Raw genomic sequence first — 19,922 nt, 5'->3', positions numbered from 1 at the left:
AAGTTATGTTCCCAAAGTTGTTTGAGTCCTTGTTAGTGAGTCAGTTACAGTGTCAAACTTGTCAGTTGAGTAAGCATTGTAGAAGTTCTTTACCTTTAAGAAATAAAAGATCTGAATTTCCATTTCATATTGTTTATTCTGATGTTTGGGGCCCTGTTACTCTACCTACTGCGGCTGGCTATAAGTATTTTGTTACTTTGATTGATGATTATTCTCGATACACTTGGGTTTATCCTATGCGATCTTGAGATGAAGTGCCGCAAATTGTGAAAGATTTTCAACGCATGGTGTTCACTCAGTTCCAAACGGAAATTCATATTTTCCAGTCGGACAATGCAAAGGAATATTTCCATAGTGATCTCACGAAGTTCTTTGCTTCGAGTGGGTCACTTCAGCGAAGCTCTTGTGCCAGGACACCACAACAAAATGGTGTGGCTGAACGAAAAAACTGTCACCTTCTCGAAGTTGCTCGTGGCTTGCTGATTCATATGAATGTGCCAAAACAGTTATGGATGGATGCAGTATTGTGTGCGACATATATCATCAATCGCATGCCCTCTCAGCTACTAGAGTATAAGGCCCCACATCAGCTCTTGTTCCTTACAACCCCGTTGTCCACCATTCCAATGCGTGTTTTTGGGTGTCGTTGTTTTGTCCACAACCTGTCACCTACTCATGGTAAACTTGACCCTTGGGCTATTCCTTGTGTTTTTCTTGGTTACCCTTCATATCAAAAGGGGTATCGTTGCTATGATCCCATTGCCTGCAAGTACTATGTTTCCATTGATGTCTCATTCTTTGAGAGTCAACTGTTCTTCTCGGTTTCTCCTCAGGGGAAGAGTAGGGTTGAGGAGAAATAGGCGTCGACTCAGATTCAACTACCTCCTTTACCCGATCCTCCTCCGTTCCGGGTTTCATCGTCGCCATAAGAGCCAACAGAGTTCAAGAGCCGTGGAGCCGGACACTATGCAACCAACATCATCAGATTCACCCGAGGCAGATCCGTCTCATCAGCCAGGTACACTTGCTCCCATTGCTCCTTTAAATGTTGATTCACCTATCCCCAATGATCTTAATATTCCTATTGCCGAGAGAAAGGGTGTTAGATCTTGTACCACTAATCATCCTATCTCTAACTTTGTGTCCCATGAGCATGTTTCACCTTCGTACCGTGCCTTTTTCTCTTTTGTGGATAGTGTTCCCATCCCTAAGACCGTGGCAGAAGCTTTGTCAAAACCTGAATGGACAGATGCAATGCAGGAAGAAATTGATGTCTTACACAAAAATGGTACGTGGGAGTTGGTAGATCTTCCTGAGGGGAAGGAACCAGTGGGGTGCAAGTGGGTGTTCATAGTGAAACACAAAGCTGATGGAACTGTTGAAAGGTACAAGGCTAGACTAGTAGCAAGAGGCTTCACACAGGTATATGGAGTGGACTATGCAGAGACTTTTGCTCTAGTAGCGAAGATGAACTCCATCCGGATTCTCCTTTCCTTGGCAGCAAATCTTGACTGGGATCTTCACCAATTGGATATCAAGAATGCCTTCTTGAATGGTGACTTGGAAGAGGAGGTGTACATGACCCAACCCCTAGGGTTCTGTGCCAAAGGCAGTGAACAAAAGGTGTGCAGATTAAAAAAGTCCTTATATGGGTTGAAACAATCACCTCGGTCTTGGTTTAGTAAGTTCCATTTAGCGGTCCAACAGATGGGATTCAAACAATGCCAGTCAGATCATACCCTGTTTGTAAAAAGAGGTGAAGATAAAATTGCAGCTCTTATTGTGTATGTGGATGACATAGTGATCACAGGAGATTGGGAGGCTGAAATCCAAAGACTAAAAAAATTCTTAGCCACTAAATTTGAGGTGAAGGATCTAGGCCCCTTACGATACTTTATTGGAATTGAAGTTGCCCGCTCTCACAAGGGCATCTTTATTTCCCAACGGAAGTATGTACTAGATCTACTAGAAGATACGGGCAAGTTGGGGGTAAAACCATCTGATTCACCTATTGAACCTAATCACCATCTGGGAGACAGTTAGGGAGAGTTTTTGAAAGATGTAAAAATGTTCCAGAGACTCGTTGGGAGACTTCTGTATTTGTCTATGACCAGGCCTGATATTGCCTATGCAGTGGGTGTCCTTAGTCAATTCATGCACAGCCTGAGGACAACTCACTTTGAGGCTGCAAAGAGGATCTTGAGATATCTCAAGAAGTTTCCTGGAGCTGGTTTGTTGTTCCAGAAACACGGTCACATAAAAGTGGAAGTATATACTAATGCAGATTGGGCAGGAGCAGTCAATGACCGGAAGTCTACCAGTGGTTATTGTGCCTTTGTAGGAGGAAACCTTGTCACATGGAGAAGCTAAAAACAAAGTGTGGTGGCTAGATCCAGTGCTGAAGTAGAGTATAGAGCGATGGCTCATGGGGTTGCGGAAATCATGTGGATAAGAAATCTGTTAGGTGAACTGGGTTTCGCAGTAAGCAATCCTACGTCACTCTACTGTGACAATAAAGCTGCCATCAATATTGCTGCTAATCCAGTTCTGCATGATAGGACGAAACACATTGAAGTGGACAAGCATTTTATCAGAGAGAAACTTGAAAGTGGAGAAGTGTGCACACCATATGTCAACTCGGAAGAGCAACTTGCAGATATCTTCACCAAAGGTCTTCATCATGTGCGGCACAAAGATTTGTGTGACAAGTTGGGCATGATTGACATCTATGCTCCAACTTGAGGGGGAGTGTTGGAATAATGTTAAAATAAGTTAGTTGCATATGTTGGGGCCTGTTTGGCTAATCAAAGTGTTTTTAATTTCGTTTTTTTTTTATTTCTGTTATGTCTGTTATTGTACTCAGGGGCACAAGGGTCTTTTCCCTTGTTATTTCTGTCGCCCTATATATAGTAAAATAAACACTGGCGCCGCCAGTACTGTTACATTGCAAACCTTCTCTCTTCTCTCCTCTCTTCTCCTCTCTTCTCTTCTCTCCTCTTCCACTTATCTCTGGCCAACTACACTGTCAAGAGGTCCCTTGGCATGCATATAGTTCTGTGGGTTTCAGTGGAGGTCTCATTGTGTATGTTGATTGCTGGTGAGTGATGCCAGGGTCTTGATTGGTGCCACAAAAGATGGGATGAATGCAAATTAACCATGTTCCAGGCCTAGAAGTGGTTATTCTCAAGAGATTGAAAGGATGCTGCCCATATACCTTTTTGGCCCCATTTGTTTGCCACACGGTAAGTGGCAATTCCGGAGAGCATCAGTTACCTGGGTAACTGATACCCTTCTGGAGGGTGGGTAAGCAACTTACCTGCGCTAAAATAAGACTCTCTCCCTCCCGCCTTTCCCTTTACCCGAGTGGCCTGTATCACACAAGAATGCTGGAACCTATCTTACCTGGGAAACACTTTCCTAGGTAAACTCGTGTACCCAGGTACATAAGTGAAAACAACAGGGCCTTTATTTATTAATTTATTCATCATTTGTTTCTTTAGTTGGGACTTGGGAGTAGGGGGCTCTAAGAGAGGATAAACCGTGCTTTTATGGGATTGACCCATGCCAATCAAACTGAAGAGCATATTAATGCAATACACCATACAGGGGATAGAATCTTCACTATCATCAACTAAGCCTTGTCCCTACCATATGAGGTTGGCTACATGAATCTTATTTGTCATTCTGTTCTGTTCAGTGACATCCATTGTGAAATTACAGGCCCTTAAATCATAGGATGAGCTAAGCTGGGCTTAGGTTGTGAATATGCACACCTAGAAAGACTATGTAAAAAGGGACATATCACATATAAATATATGCATCTTATTAGGAGTATCAGGAGTATGCACAATAAGTAACGAGATGAGGGAAAATCAACTATGATGGGTGGATGGTCAAGTCTGCCAAAGACCAAATCCTGCAACAGCTAGGAGCATTTTGGTAAAAGGCAACGGCTCTAAAAGGATAATGACAAGTTTAAGGACATTAGTTGAAGTAATGAGAAAAGACTTGAGGGCTTGTATTGCATGGGTATAGCCCTATACAAGGTGGAAGTTTGGAGCAGGATTGTCTAGAAAATGATTGGGATAAGGGTAAGTTAAATGAGCTCTGTGTAATGAAAACCTCTTGGGACATCTTTATATATTTTTGTTCAGTTTCTGTTTCTCTTGTGTTCTTTTTTCAAAACCCTACCTTTACTCTTTCAGGAGGGGGGCTTAAGATTTATTGATACAATTAAAAGCAGGTACTACCTACAAGAGGGACAATAGCCACTACACTTAATACAGTGCACAGAGGGTAAAATGATAAATAACAGTGAAACTAGAATACTTAAAGGGATGCATTTTTAAATCATAAACATCAAATGTTATGAGAAAATTGCGTAATCATGTTCTGTTATACTTATGTGGGCTTGGAAGTGAGTGACAGGTTTTTTCAACAAGAAGCACTAGTATGACTGATATAGACCATCCACCATCTGATTTAGATTAGTCATTTGCATAACGATATTATTGTTTTTATACTAGTGAATAGTGATATAGACCATCCCTATGAATTGAATTCCAAATTTTATTTTCATTTGAATAAACTAGCAGGGAAACATTATTATATATGCTACGTGGCAAGGGATACTGGACATCTGGACCAAAATTTCCATATAGAGAACATGGGTAGATCCAAATTTGATTCATTTATATTCAACTTCGTATTGGATTTTATTTGAATTTGGATTACAATTGGATATCGAATAATATAAATAAATTAAACTGTAAGTGATCAAAATTTATATAGGCAATATCTATGATGCTGGAAAAGTATGATACCAGAAGAACTTTGACCAATCACAGACAACCCACCCCCCACCACACACACACACACACACAATGAATTTTGATGAATACCAGCTCATTGGTTACCAATTTTATGACACTGGTTGATTGGTTATCACTTTTTCAGATATCATGCCTTTCTGGTATCATAGTTAGACTCTATATTATTAATAAAATGAACATAAATGACTTTGATATTGTATTTCATGAACAAAATAAATTGAAAGTTACTTGTTTGAAACTTGAACCTATGCCAATTTAGTAAAAACATGACGTCCAGACCAACTATACTAATATATGCACTATAAAAATATCTGTGTGTATCAAATCAAATCAAATCAGATTATATTTGATCAGATAGGGGTGGATCCATATTTGATCCAATTATAAATGGATCAAGGGGTTTCTTAATGGGATTGAATTCACACAATCAGATACCATCTGCAGCCCTACTGTGTGCGTGTGCATGTGCGTGTGCGTGTGCGTGTGTGTGTGTCCATATGGAGTACAAATATGTGTATATATGCTTATTAGAGAGAATCCGAGCGCTACCTATTTACAAGGTGGGAGTGGGATAAAGGAGGATGGTTTGTGTCAAGTTGGCATTCGACCATTTCTACCAACTTTCATGCCATTCTACTGTACTTTGGGCAACTCAAACTTAAAAGAAAAATTCCTCAATGTTTTAAAAACCAACTCAGAGGCTGAACTGTTTTTACCTTTGGGTCACAAGTCACTAGTTCGATCGTCCTTTTGAATGGGTCAAACCATGCCACATCAGTGTATGTAAAACATACATACATATGTGTGTGTACACAATGTTTTGTCAATAAAATAATGTATAATTATTTTTACATGTAAGTAGTGGGGCGAGGTGCCTACAACACCTTGGGATCCATAGATCTTGAAAAGCTACCCAAAATAAAATTAAAAAAAAACGATCACCACAATCAGACATCTGAGTGCAAAGTTTTGGCCTCTAGAATTTTGCATACACACTAGTGTGCCACCCGTGACCCGATCACTGAGCTGAATAGGTCAACAGTCCAACCACTTGGGTTGGATGGTTTTTGGGCAGGTCAATGGTTTTTTACCAATGGTCGGATTTTAAGAGAATTGGACCTGGAATCATGACGTTTTGAATGGTTCAACTGGTCGGGTCAATAATGAGTTGAAAACATTGCTTTGTGCTTTGTCCTCCAATGAAAGGGATGAGCCCATTTCTTCTTTTTTAGTTCCTTCAACTCAAGGTCTAGGTTTGATTGGGACTTGGGGTTCAAGAGAGGTCTCTGTGAGTCAGAAATAAGTAGTGTCATGTTGTTGCTCCAAAGTCCAGAAGGGGTTTTCTTGAATCCCTAAGAAAGGGATAATAGGATTTGGACTCTTCTCCTTTGGTTCCTTCACTTGCCTCATTCCTTTCATCTTTAGTTCAGCTGAGCGATGGTCATGGTGTGCCTTGTCCTATAAAGGAGGTTTGGAGCAAGCCTATTCGGCCTAAGATAAGAGCCTTTTGCTGGGAAATATTTATGGAAAGGCCGACAGTGAAACTTGCTACCACTTATTAATCTCCTACCCATTTTGTTTCTTCAATTTAGGAATGGTTTCTTTCTTTGTTTGGGTGTAGGTGTAACCCCCCGCCAAATAAACAAAGCCTGTTCCTCTCTACCTTCGTTAACTGTCTGAAGAAGAGGAGAAAAACCTTATGGAGGTGTACAAGTGATGAGGAGCTGAAGAGTTTAACTCCTAAGATTATTATGAGTCTTAACAGTTTAACTCCTAAGATTATTATGAGTTTAGAATCTATAAATATGTATGGACATTTTACACAAAGGCAATGAATTACATTGAGTTTTCTTCAGCTTATGCTAACTATAGTGAGTGATTCCCATGCCTTAGGGTGATTCTAGGCACCCTGTGAGTGATTCCAGGTATTTTCTCTCTTCTTTCTCTCCCTATTTTCTCTCTTATTTTTTCAAGAAGCCATTACAGCCATCGACAGCCATAAATCTCTGATCTAGAAGACCATTCAACATTCTCACATTCTCTAAGGACTAGAACTGAGCTGGTCTTACATCAACATGGGTAGCAGTGTGTTGGACTATTTGGGAAGAAAGGAATCAAAGGATTTTTGTAGAAAAGGAGAGTAGTAGAGGTGCTCTAATTGAAGCCATTTCTATTAGAGTGATTCATTAGGTGAAGTCCTTGGAACTCTTTGAGGATGTCGATGCAGCTGATTTGGTGAGAAATTGGAAGGAAGTAGCTGCTTCTCCTCCATTCAAGGCTCTCGTTAGGCCAATTTGATCCCCACCTTCAGATGGATTCATAAAGCTGAATTTTGATGGGAGTAGTAAAGGAAATCCAGGTCCCTTAGCAAAGGAGTATTCAGGAATGAGGAAGGAAGAATTATTGCCATTTATTCAGATCCGATTGGCATGGGTGATTCTTTGTGGGCTGAAATAATAGCCATCTTGGAAGGACTCCAAAAATCTGAGTTGGGCATTCATAAACTAATAATTGAAGGGGAACCAAAGTTATTGATTAGCTGCAAAAGGAAGAGAAAGCTGGCTGGTGGAGCTACATTAATGAAAGGAATGGAGGTCAATCTACAATAGGCGAAAAGGGCTGCCAACTGTTTTTTCTGCAATAGTGGCTAAACAAGGGGGTGGGAAGGAATCAATTGTTTTGGGCTGTTTTGTAATCATTTGCTCTAATTTAGGAGAGCTAAGAGAGTTTATCTCTCTTTTTTTTTTTTTTTCGTTCATATTATCTCTTTTTAATTTAATGAATCAGTTTCAGTTATTCATAAAAAAAGAATCTTTATACCTTTTTCTATTCCTCAACAATAGATTTCTTAAATTCAAGAAATTAATGACACTATTTTGTGTGTATTATAAGTGGTGAGATGAAAGACATTCTATGATCAAAATATATAACTAGTACACAGTGGGACATCAACTTTGCTCACATGTCTAATGGACTTACTAGTTGCTTAAATGTCTTTAGATATTTTACAGTATATGCTGAAAACATTTATATGCATATCAATTTAGAAGATTCTTAATCTATTTTATGGAATATAATAAAAGGAAATGTATTGTAATTTCTCATGCTGACAAAGCTTAATTTTTGTAGCTTGGAGGCTGCGGGAATCCTGAGAGAACTGGCGAATTACCTTGATGCTCATATCCCTAATATTGAGCTGATTGCAAGTGCAATTGGAGCTGTGTCGGCTGTTATAGACAATGTTCCGTTGGTTGCAGCAGCAATGGGAATGTATGATCTGTCTTCCTTTCCCCAGGATTCTGAATTTTGGCAGCTGGTTGCATATTGTGCAGGAACAGGTGGATCCATGCTGGTTATTGGCTCTGCAGCAGGTGTTGCTTTTATGGGTATGGAGAAGGTGGATTTCTTTTGGTACTTGCGAAAGGTATATCTACTGCTTTTTATTAGCCATACACCATATTCTAAAAACAATAAATCAATGAAGATAGAAGTCACAACCGTAATCTTATCAGTTTCGGTGAACACATTCTTTTGCAGGTGAGTGGTTTTGCTTTCGCTGGTTATACTGCCGGTATTGTTGCCTATTTAGCTGCTCACAATCTCCATCTCTCTCTACCGACTGCCCTAGCTGAGATTCTATTTCTCTCTGGTTCATAGATCATAGTTTGCTTAACTTGCTGAGCTCTCCGATTGTTGCTCCTTGTACTGCTCATATAACTGCCAATAAATATTCTTAATAGTAAAATAAGGACAATCAGATATGTTGTTATATTGGCAGCTAAGGCAGGACTGTTTGCGAAGTATGAGTTATGGGCCAACAAATTATGCATTACCTGATTACCAATGTACCTCGTATATTGGTACATGATAGGAACCTTCAGTGCTGGCTTCAGACGGCAGTGTATCTAGCTAGAGGTGGTTTTTTCACTGGAATCTTTACTGAAGAAAGGTAATATGTAGACATGTCAACCACTTTAGATGGTCTGAGGATGAGAAGTTTGTATTTAATTCTGAGGGGGCACTTATTAATATATCATGCAAAACTAGGATTAGAAATAATTCCAGAAATGATTGTAAAGGGGATACAACATCCAGATTGAAAAGTTTTTCTGTGAAACATGACGTTGCTCTAGTAAACAAGATTATTGTTGTCCCCAAGGGCCAAGGTGGGCTTAACCTCCTGTCATCTAGATCTAGGCGTAAGGGTGGATAAGCTGCCGCCGTGGTGACGGTCTCCACGTCTGACGTCCAAGGTCAAGGCAGTGAGCAGGATCAGATTTGGAGGCATCACTATTAAATCATATCTTGGGATGCGAGGTTTTGAAGTTGCATGTGAAATAAGAGAAAATTAAGTTTGTGAATTAGAATAATGGTAGATTAATGCCGAGCACACTGCGAATTATTACTTGGGTTACGATTGTTTTAGAACCGCCGTTATTCCCAAAATTCTCAACATATAAAACGTTCACAACCTTGATCTCCTGCGAAGAAACTGTAAAAGCTACTCCATGCATATTTGCATATTCTCCAAAATAGACTTAAAGCAGACCGAGTAACCCACCCCATAGGCTCATACTACAACTTGAGGAAAACAAACTCTTCAATGGCTGGTATATTCCCAATTTTCTTTAGGGCCTCCTTGTTGGGTTCTTCATCGACCCCAATTGCCATGACTGCATGCTTTCGTGGAGCAATCCTCCCAACACTCATAAAGCTCACATTGACATTTTCCTCGCCCAAGACGCTCCCTACCTTTCCAATCATACCTGGCTGATCAACTTGCCTGCAGAGAATGACGCTGCCTTCCAGGGTCACATCTACATCAAAAGATCCTACCTTTGTTAGGTGGGGTATCCCATCTTTCACCAATCCCTCAACTTTAGTCTCCCCAGTATTTGAGATGGCGCTGGCAAACTTTGATTCTACGTTGGCAATTTGAACCTGGATGAACTCAAGTGGATTTTCAGGTGAGCCATCTAGCAGGATTCGCTCTTCTGTTATGTGCAATCCTCTCTGCTTAGCAGTGAAATCAGCATTTACTAAATTCACAAACACACTTGATATGGGTTCAATAAGTCCTTTTACGATCATGGCACGGAGCACCCTGGTATCTAGATCGTCTGGAACCCTTGAAGAAGCATATGTGACCTTGACCGATTTCACGCCACTCCCACCTGCTACCAGTTGTACAGCCAGTCTGCCAAGCTTCTCTGCCAGTACAACAAATGGTGCAAGCTCTGATAGAACCTGTAGTCAGAAAGAATGTCAGATATATGCTCCTCATAACACAAGACTCAGAAATGAAAAGGCTATCAAGTCCTAGTCCTCCCAAGGTTCGAACTTCAAACTTTTGGATTTATACGATAATTATGAACAAAAGATTAAAAATTATAAAAAAAAGTGGTTCAAACTGTTGGACAAGATTATGTGTGCTTTACATAAGCATTGTAGGCCAGAAATTGTTTTATGGAATTCTCCATCTTGATTCAGTCACAGGGGAGACAATCTCACAGAAGAACGCAACACGTCCTACCAATCCTCGATATTCCAAGTTCTAACCCAGCAGTGTCAGACTGATACAGGTTTTTCTGTCCTCAGAAGGATGGTAGACATAACTAACTTGAAAGGAAGTTGGCTTCTTCCTTTACCCATGCTGGCATTGTACACAGTAGGGTAGGTCAAATTTTCAATTTGCAAAATTCCAAGAGGTGACAAATCGGATGGTTCATCCCCAAACCACAGGTGTACTGGGTTTCTAGTAATACTAAGTTCCATCTGAACAAGTTATGGAGAGGATTGGACATCCCGGAGCTGTAAATGACAAAAGTAAATTCCAAGCCCTACTAGAGGGCCATTACTAAAGGGTGGCTCCAACCAGCAACCATCCAGGGTCCTGGCAGGGGTAAACTGGATGTGCACAAAGTAGACACTTCTAAACTGGAACCTGCATTATCAGACTTCTTGTCCTAAGATTTTACCATTGCACCAAACAATGACTTCTAATTTTCAAATCCAACTGATGAAAAAGTCGAAGACAACTACCAGTCGGGAAAAAAAATAAAGGCAGGTTTCTGCTGGCCATTTTCCGAGAAAATTTATTTGCCGGTTTTCCAATTTCAATAAAGATGATGATAACATGGGTGAGAATTTGCAAGGATACCTCAGCAGGAACCATTGGTGCATTTACTGCAGTAGCAGCGAGCTCCCCTTTCAAAGCTCCAACGACAGCTTCAGCTATTTCAATTGCCACTCCTTCCTGAGCTTCTATGGTGCTGGCACCAAGATGTGGAGTGACGGTTACATTTTCATGTTGCACCAGCTTGCTGTCTTTTGGAGGCGGTTCTTCTGTGAAGACATCAAGTGCCGCCTGCATCAAAAGAAACAAATCATCCAATGTTTATTCTGCAGTTTAACAAATAATGAAAAAAAAAAAGCTTGAGAATGGACCAAGAAGAACCTGAGCAACAATTCCAGCATCCAGTGCTCTCACAAGGGCTTCTTCATCAATCACACCACCCCGAGCAACATTGACAATGCGAACTCCTTTCTTCATCTTGGCAAAAGCTTCATCGTTGAGAATTTTTGATGTTGCAGGAGTAAGAGGCATGTGTAGCGAAATGAAATCTGCAGCTGATATGGCTTCGTCAAAAGATACCAGCTGCACGCCTATTGCTCGAGCACGGTCTGCAGGGGCATATGGGTCATGTGCAATCACATGCATGCCGAGTCCCTTAGCACGCCTGGCAACTTCTGATCCAACCTTTCCAAATCCCATTACAGCAAGTTTCTTCCCAACAAGTGAGACACCAACGTATTTGTTTCGTTGCCACTTGCCTAAAGTCACCAAAATAGAATTGAGATTCTGAAACTATATGGTTCAAGCTTAAAGACCAGCATTCACTAGAATGTTGTCAATTATCACCAGGACTGATCAAACCGCTAGTACAGTATTGGGTTGGATGACATGGAGAAATGGAAGCATGGAAAAAATTATAGAAACCTTATATTGTTATAACTAATAGATATTGAAGTTTACTGGAAAATCCAGTGGCACCATACTCATGAAGAAAAGCAAAGTATGTCCACTGGATTTCCAAGTAAGCGAATTTGCAACATTTCATAACAGGGGTCTACATAGTGGTCTGAGACCAGCACAGATCAAAATTTCAATCTTATAGGCAACAACAATTCAATCAAAACACTCTGATAATCACTACATACTGTTCTTTTTGCTTTATTGACATTAGCACCTATAAATAAACACAACAGAGCAATATATTTAGTCCAAGTATGTTTGTCCTTATCATGTTTCTTCATTTTGTTCTTAAAACACAAGTCCCAAAAGTTGACACTTCAACTGCCTTGGAGATTGAAAGAGCGTTTGCTTGGATCCAATATCCGAGCGTGTGCTCTTAATTCCACTATTTCACTATTCACTGTGTTAAGTTCTATGGTCATTATTTTCAACTGGGGAAAAAAATCTTAATAAAATACAGCAATGCCGGGATTTGTAACATAACCTGTCAACAGTTGGATCTTAATCCACATTTCAGTGTTCTCAGTAAAATCACCATCTTAGTAATCCACAAAAGTACCTCCAAATATATTAAATCATCTCGATATCGAAAAGAAAATTCATAAATCAAGGAATTAACCGCCAACACAATCGTGAACTTTTAGTCTGATCAAACGTAACAACATGTTGATCAATAAAATGACTAACAAAAAATTAAAAACAAAAGAATATAAGCTGTTCGAAGAAACGGCCAAATCAAAATTAGTTATCCACAAAATATTTTTAAAATCTTCTCGATATTAACGAAGTTTTATGAATAAGGGTAAAGGAACCAACCATCCAGTTAACCGTGACCAGACCAGAGAACTTTTCAGTCCGATCGCGTAATAACGCACTCCTTAGAGAAATGGCTAAGAAAAAGAAATTAAAAAGAGAAATAATATACCGACCGGCTTTAATAGATGCATCAGCCTGCGCGACGTTACGAGCCATAGCAGTGAGGAGGGAAATGCCGTGCTCGGCGGCAGCAACAGTATTAGCAGTAGGAGCATTAACGACGAGGCACCCGTGCTCAGTAGCAGCGGAAAGATCGACATTGTCGACTCCAACACCGGCACGGCCAACCACCTTAAGGCGGCCACCGGACGATTCGAACACTTCCCGAGTTACTTTTGTGCCACTCCTGACGATTAAGGCGTCACATAGTGAGATCTTGGTGCAGAGCTCGTCCTGGGTCAAGTTATAAGAGCAGTCAACGTTGGCGAAGTTCTTCAAGAGGTCGAGGCCGGCCTGTCCAAGCTTTTCGGCCACGAGGATAGTGGGTTTTGCGTCCATGGCCACCACAACAAAGGTGGGAGCCGGCCTGGCGCGCGAAGGAGCAGCGATGGACACGCGGAAGGCGGAGGAGAGAGGAAGTCGCCATGAGAGAGACGGAGAAGAAGATAGTTGTTTCTTCAGAGAGGGAGTAGAGAGAAGGTTAGATAATGCATTGGTAGCCATTGCAGCAATTTCCCTGTTGCCTCCGCTGCTGCTGCTACTACCTCAGAGAAAAATCTGTGCAAGACAGGGGTCAGGGGACTCGGTTGGTGAATAAATAATAAAAAATATGGGTCTAAATTCGCAATGATTTTTTTTAATTAATGATTTGTGCTTAATTAATAAATAACTATGACGATTTTGATTTTGTAGTTGTATAAAACTCCAAAACAGCTTGCAGTACTCAGATCCGTAGGAAGGATTCTAATGCAACGCTTTAATTCCATTTTTATCCGTGTCCGAATTTATTATATAGGCATAAAATTTTATATTTAGGGGGCGTTTGATATCAGAGGTTCGAAACTTACTTTTCAGACACCAAAATGGGTCTGAAATCTCTGAATTTTAAAGTTCATGGGCCGGCTCTTAACGTGTTGAAACATGTTTTAAAGCGAGAAAAAAGTTAAAAATATTCTCCAAGAAACATAGAAATGACACAACTTTGCCTCTGTTAACTCCAAAAACCTAACATTTTTCCTCACTTGTATTTTCTCTTTGGAAAACATCCTCACATTGCCGTTCGTCTTGACTGAAGATCGCTACTCGTCTCGTGGAAGGTACCCTCCTCTTCCTCTTCTTCTTTTTCTTTTTCAAATGGCTGTTCATAGGGTTCAGATATTCTTCTTCGAACGGCTCTTTATGTTCAACAAATGATGGCTTACAGTTGTTCTAGCACTTCAAACAACTCTTTATGTTTATTTTGATTTTGATTTGTTTAATTGCACTTGTTTACAATTGTTATAATCTCTAAACCATTGAAGAATTTGATTATCATTTTTTGTTCGGTTGTATGTTTCTGGATTTTTAATTCATTATAACTCAGAACTCCAAGCTCAACCCAATCGCAAACCATTTTTTCATTTGAAATCCATCTTATTTATTATTTTTATGAGTAAAATGCATATGCATATTGTTCCAAAAAATCCCATGGGAGTAATCCGTCCTATGAGGAAACCAGATTACAGTATAATTCTAATTGTTACCCCAAATTCCCAATACCAATTTAAATAAACCATCAAACCACTAACTTATTGATTTCAGGCGAGTGATTATTGGACTACAAAAATCCACGACAACCACTCAATGGATAGTCCTGGAACTCCTGGATTGAGGAGTTATCTTTGTTTCTAATTAATAGCTAGGTTTGATGGAGCGCAATCCGGCCGGTCTTAGCTGTTCGCTGCCTTGCTTCCGAACGGGGTAGCCAGGAACCTGAAACGGAAGAGATGGGGAAGCTCCGGGGGGAACCCGATGTAGAGGCTCCGAAGCTCAAGTTAGAATCCTTCAAAAGCAAGGTAATACCAGATAGCGCAAAGTTTGCATACCTCCGTTGTTGGGGGGGAGGGGGCTCTTATATTCACTTCGTGCACTTGCCCCGGGGCCCTTGTCAGGTCAAGCATGATTACCCTTGTGCTTGTCAATTCGGCCGTCGTCCTTTCTGCTGAGACAGAACCGTCACTGCCTAACCGTCATCTAACTGGAGATGGCGATGGCAGGTGGCTGTTTAGGGTGCTGCCGCCAAACGTGGTACGACTTGTTTGGTTTTGGTGCCAAGTGATGCGAAGTGCTGAGTGAGGCGGTCTTGAGCTCGAAAGTATCTATAGGGAAGGTCAGTTCGGCGAAATGTATCCCGAGCTGTTACAAGGTGGGTCAGTTCGGCGAAGTGTATCCCGAGCTGTTACAAGGTGTTCGGCGAAGTGTATCCCAAGCTGTTACAAGGTGGATAAGTTCGGCGAAGTGTATCCCGAGCTGTTACAAGGTGGGTCAGTTCGGCGAAGTGTATCCCGAGCTGTTACAAGGTGGATCAGTTCGGTGAAGTGTATCCCGAGCTGTTACAAGGTGGGTCAGTTCGGGCCCCCGGTAGGGAGCTCAGTCCACTAGTGTCACCTTGTTCCCGCCTAGGCTTGGCCCCTTTTGCCGAGCTGTTGTTTCTGCCACGTGTCACGTAATAGAGAGGTCGGGCCAAATCTTCCTTCATCAATTGCCCCCCACTCCTTGCGCTGGGGGTCTTGCCATGGTGCGGGGAGTTTTCGCGAGGTAGCAAGTGGATTTGTCCCGTCCTTCGAACCTTCACTGCACAAGACGCTTTTGCTAGGGTTCTTTCGATTTCCGAGAAGGTTGGAAACGTGCTTACTCAAGAACGCTGGTGGTTGTGACAGCGCGCGTTTTAAATTTCAAACCAATTCGCGCCGCTAGGACGTGACAGCGGGTCATTTCAAAAAAGCGCGCCACTGCTGTACGTGCGCGGGCGACTGTTAGGGAGACGTGTGGTGCGTCAGTTTTGGAAAAGACGCGTGTCGAAGCGACGTCGGTTTCAAAAAGACGTGTGCTGACGTTTCGCTTTTTTCGGAAAGACGTGCGCCAATCACGTCTTGACCTTAAGGGTTGTGCGGTCGGTAAGAATGTGGGCTGTCGGATCGTCTTCGGTCTGCACGGTCGATTCTTGGTTAATGTAGTTATAAATAGTGGGGGACCCCGATTCGTTTGTCACTTCTGCGGTTTGTCTACTGAGTTCGCGTCCAACCTTTCAACTCGCGTCCAAGTCTTTTCCAGCTCGCGTCAAGGCTGGTTATACAGTCTTCACGGTTCTTTGGCTTGTTCTTCAAACTTTCCAGTGAGTACTTTCTTGAATCCATCTTTTCCCCAATGTCAAGCTTTGATAGCTCAGACGATTCTTCGAGTAGGGCCGACGTAGGTTCCACCAACCGAGCTGTGTCCCCAGACTGCCTCAGTGATCCTAAGGTGGAGCTTGAGGACTATGAACCAGTGGGCCGAGTCGCTTCGGGCAGTTTGGCGTCTACCTCCCGCTGAGGTCGGATGCTAGACCGGTTTGGCCCCTTCGACCATGACGCCTGAGGGGCTTCAATCCATACTTCTGTCTTATAATCTTCCTGGGGGGTACACATATTTTATTCCTTCGGGTAGCTTTCCTTGGGAACACGGTCCCGATGAGATCGTGATTTTTCGAGAGCAGCTTGCTGCAGGGTTGCGACTTCCTTTCCATCCCCTTCTCGTCGAAGTCATAAACCACTTCGGTGTCACCATTGGACAGCTTCATCCGAACTCTATCCGGAACCTGGTGGGGACAATTTCCCTTTTTTGTGAGCAGAACTTTCCCTTAGACTTAGAAATATTCTCCTCTATCTTGATGCTCAAGAGACAGGCGGGTTCTCTTCCTGGGGGGAGACGGGCGTATTACCTTTCTCCTCGCCAGGGTTTCAAGCTTCTGCACGATCTTCCTAATAAGGTCCCGGCTTGGAAGCGGGACTACTTCGGCGTGCGAAGTGCACAAGGATGGCCCTTTCAGACCGGGTGGGGTGAGGCCGCTCCCGATTTGGGCGTAACTCTTGATAAAGAGACGGTGAAGGGTCTCCGGCAGTGGGCATGGCAAGGCTTAAAGTGCCACCACTACTTAACGGAGGCTAAGCTTTTTGCAGCCGACCTGAATTCGGGTAGGTTTCTGGCTATGCGGCTTTTTTTTTTTTGATGTCGAACTCGTTTCTGTAGGTGTGATGGATGCGGAGAGAACTCGTGGGGGGCGTTTGTTCCAAGGTATGAAGAGGAGGAAGGGGGTCGCCAAGCGAACTCGTAACGAGCTGCCCTTGGATGAGGAGCCCCAAGCCCCAGACCATACGCCAGAGGATCTGCCCAGGGAGCCTGAAGTGACTCCACCGGTGCACGAGACTGCCGGGGCGCCTTACGCTGAAACCACTCATACGGGCGCTCCAGCGTACTCAAGTGCTCCTGCTCACTCCGGGTCTGCTCATACGCGGGCTGGGCCCTTTCGGGAGCTCAAGGGGAGTTTAAGAGCGTGTTGACGCCGAACTACGCTCTTCAGAAGAGTAGGGACGCGACTTTCCGCGAGGAGGTCGCGGCGTGGACCGATCTTCCCTTGAATCAGGTCGCTTGCCGCGCCGTAACACATGCCATGGTGGTAAGTTAGATTCTGTCTTCCTTTTTTATTCTGTTGCTTCTGCTGTCATTTTGCTCACTTGTTTCTTTTGGTAGGTGAATTCTTCGATTCATGCCTTGGCGGCCCAAGTGGAGAGGAGCTCGCGACAGGCGCGAGCTGCTGAAGCTGCCGCTCATGCTGCTGAAGAAGCCTTCCGTGCTGCAGAGGCAAATACCCGGGCTGCTGAGGCGGCTGCTTATGCTGCTGAAAAGGCTGCTCGCGTCGCGATGGCCAGACAGGCGAGGTCTCAGCGTGACGCCGAGGCCATGGGGGTAGTTGTCAAGCATATGGCGGACTTGAAGTTGGATTTGCAGCATCAAGTCGAGTATCTTCAGGAGGACATTAGGGAGAGAACACAGATTTTTTCCCAAGGCATTGAAGACACCAAGAAGAAGGCAGTTGAAGACTACATTGCCTCCCCGCGTTTTGACGATCTGATGGTGGACTCTTACAGGAGGGGGTTCAAGTTGAGCCGGTGGATGATCCGGAATACATACCCCGACCTCGATGTAAGTGCCATAACCACTTCGCGTATAACTCAGGAGATGGCCAATGTTGCCGATGGAGAACCGGACTCTGAAGGAGAGGCAGGGCTTTCGGGTGTTGTTGAAGTGCCTTCCGATGGCGAAGAAGTGGCTCCGGGCATGTAAATTTTATTTATTTATTATTTTTTTTTTACCAGTGTACTGTTTTTTGCAATGGAGTGTCTTTTTCCCCTTGCTCATCTTCCCCGAGCTGTTTCTTTGCCGGATTTTTAAATTTCCGTGGCCTTTTATGCCGCGAACTAATTTTTGCCGAGCTGATAATGTGCTGAAGTTCCTCGGCTTGCCTTGTGGCACATGGCCTGATTTCGTCCACTTCGCTAGGTGGTTTATAGGTAGTATCGCCTCAAGTTCACGATGTTCCACGTTCGGGGTACTCGTTTGCCTTCCAAGGTTTCGAGTTCGTATGCGCCCCCGAGCGCTGTTTTTACTTTATAGGGCCCTTCCCAATTAGGTCCAAGCTTGCCGACGCCGGGTTCGGGCACCATAATCTTACGGAGGACCAGGTCGCCGACTCGGAAGCTTCGTTGCTTTACTCTGCTATTGTAGTAGCGAGCTACCTGCTGCTGGTATGCCGCTGTTCGGATGTGCGCGAGGTCCCTTACCTCGTCCAGTAGGTCGAGGTTGGTGCGTAACTCATCTCCGTTCGTCCGATCGTCGTATGTTTCTAATCGCAACGTTGGTATTTCGATTTCCGCCGGGATCACCGCTTCAATACCGTAGGTGAGGTTGAAGGGGGTTTTCTCCCGTGGCTGCTTTTTCGGTCATTCGGTGAGCCCATAAGACACTTGGTAGCTCTTCGGCCCACAATCCCTTAGCACGATCCAGACGTGCTTTCAGTCTACGCAGGATGGCTCTGTTCATCACTTCCATCTGGCCGTTCGCCTGTGGGTGCGCGACTGACGTGAAATTTTTCCGAATCCCCATGTCCTGGCACCACTCTTGGAACTTGATATCCTCGAACTGTTTTCCGTTGTCGGAGATTAGAACCCGAGGTAATTCGAACCGACATACTATGTTCTTCTAAAAGAAGTTCTATATGTTTCAGGCCATAACAGTTGCCAGAGGTTCGGCTTCTATCCACTTCGTAAAGTAATCTACTGCAACAACTAAGAATTTTCTTCCGCCTGTTGCTGGTGGGAATGGCCCTAGGAGGTCGATGCCCCATTGTGCAAAGGGCCAAGGGCTGGCGAGGTATTTTAGGTCGGAGGCAGGTTGGTGGTGGATGTTAGCGTGCTTTTGACACTTGTCGCATTTTCTGACGAGCTCGACAGCTTCTGCCTTCATCGTTGGCCAGTAGTATCCTTGTCGAAGTGCCTTTTGGGCGAGTGCTCTGCCCCCTAAGTGTCCGCCGCACAGGCCTTCATGAGTGTCGCGGAGTACTAACTCGGCTTCGGTAGGTCGCAGGCACCGCAAATAGGGGAGCGTGTACGATCGTCGGTATAACCGTTTGTCTATTATGACATATTTGGCTGCCTGGCGCTGCACCCTCTTGGCCGCATTGCGTTCTGCAGGGAGGGTTCTGTCTATCAGGAAGCTCGCGAGTAGATCGATCCAGCTCGGCTCTGCTTCTAAGATGGGAGCGACCTCCTCTGTCCCCTCGAGAATACTAGGCCTAGGTAAGTCCTCTATGTACACAGTTCTCATATTGTTGTGACTCGTGCTGGCTAACCGGGACAGGGCGTCGGCCTCAATGTTTTCGGACCTCGGGATTTGCCTGATGATGTGTGACCAGAAGTTGAGCAGGGCTTCTTTTACTTTGGCCAAATATGCGATCATGGAGAGATCGCGTGCTTCGTACTCGCCGGTAACTTGGTTCACCACGAGCTGAGAATCGCTGTAGATAACCAAGTGTTTTGCCTTTACCTTTCACGCTAGGTCCAGCCCGGCAATCAGTGCTTCATACTCTGCCTCGTTGTTGGATTCCGCAAACTCAAAGCGTAGTGCGTATTCTAATTTTGTGCCGCCCGGGCCGCACAAGACTATTCCAGCTCCGCTGCCTTGCCGGTTCGAGGAACCGTCCACGTGAAGGATCCAGGGCTCTT

At 43.6% G+C, this 19,922-nt stretch overlaps 2 protein-coding genes across 3 annotated transcripts in view; one reads left to right on the top strand and one right to left on the bottom strand.

The window, feature by feature from the left end:
• The window catches only part of NHD1 (sodium:hydrogen antiporter 1), a 30,119-nt gene extending 21,129 nt beyond the window's left edge, over window positions 1-8,990 (top strand). Inside the window, exons 9-10 of the mRNA XM_088947872.1 lie at window positions 7,962-8,256; window positions 8,370-8,990. Of these exons, the coding sequence (XP_088803998.1) occupies window positions 7,962-8,256; window positions 8,370-8,489 (415 nt within the window). The 3' untranslated portion in view covers window positions 8,490-8,990. The remainder of the gene's footprint in view (window positions 1-7,961; window positions 8,257-8,369) is intronic.
• A 214-nt stretch (window positions 8,991-9,204) lies between these two features.
• On the bottom strand, window positions 9,205-14,094 carry LOC148850251 (D-3-phosphoglycerate dehydrogenase 3, chloroplastic-like). 2 transcript variants are annotated; one of them, XM_088947870.1, is made up of 5 exons: window positions 13,866-14,094; window positions 12,798-13,401; window positions 11,290-11,666; window positions 10,993-11,199; window positions 9,205-10,079 (listed from the first exon to the last, which is right to left on the bottom strand). In XM_088947870.1, exons 2-5 carry the CDS (start codon window positions 13,345-13,347, stop codon window positions 9,408-9,410), a joined length of 1,806 nt encoding a protein of 601 aa, XP_088803996.1. In that variant the 5' UTR covers window positions 13,348-13,401; window positions 13,866-14,094; the 3' UTR covers window positions 9,205-9,407. The 2 variants fall into 2 exon arrangements, with proteins under 2 accessions (XP_088803996.1, XP_088803997.1); XM_088947871.1 differs by having other exon boundaries at window positions 13,896-13,984.
• Between the last annotated feature and the right edge of the window lie 5,828 nt (window positions 14,095-19,922).

This window comes from Nelumbo lutea, chromosome 5 (assembly GCF_056320005.1).
Source record: "Nelumbo lutea isolate HS-2025 chromosome 5, American lotus-T2T, whole genome shotgun sequence".
Taxonomy (NCBI): Eukaryota; Viridiplantae; Streptophyta; class Magnoliopsida; order Proteales; family Nelumbonaceae; genus Nelumbo; species Nelumbo lutea.
Note: the sequence above shows the minus strand (reverse complement) of the source record. Positions and strands in the feature narration are given on the sequence as shown.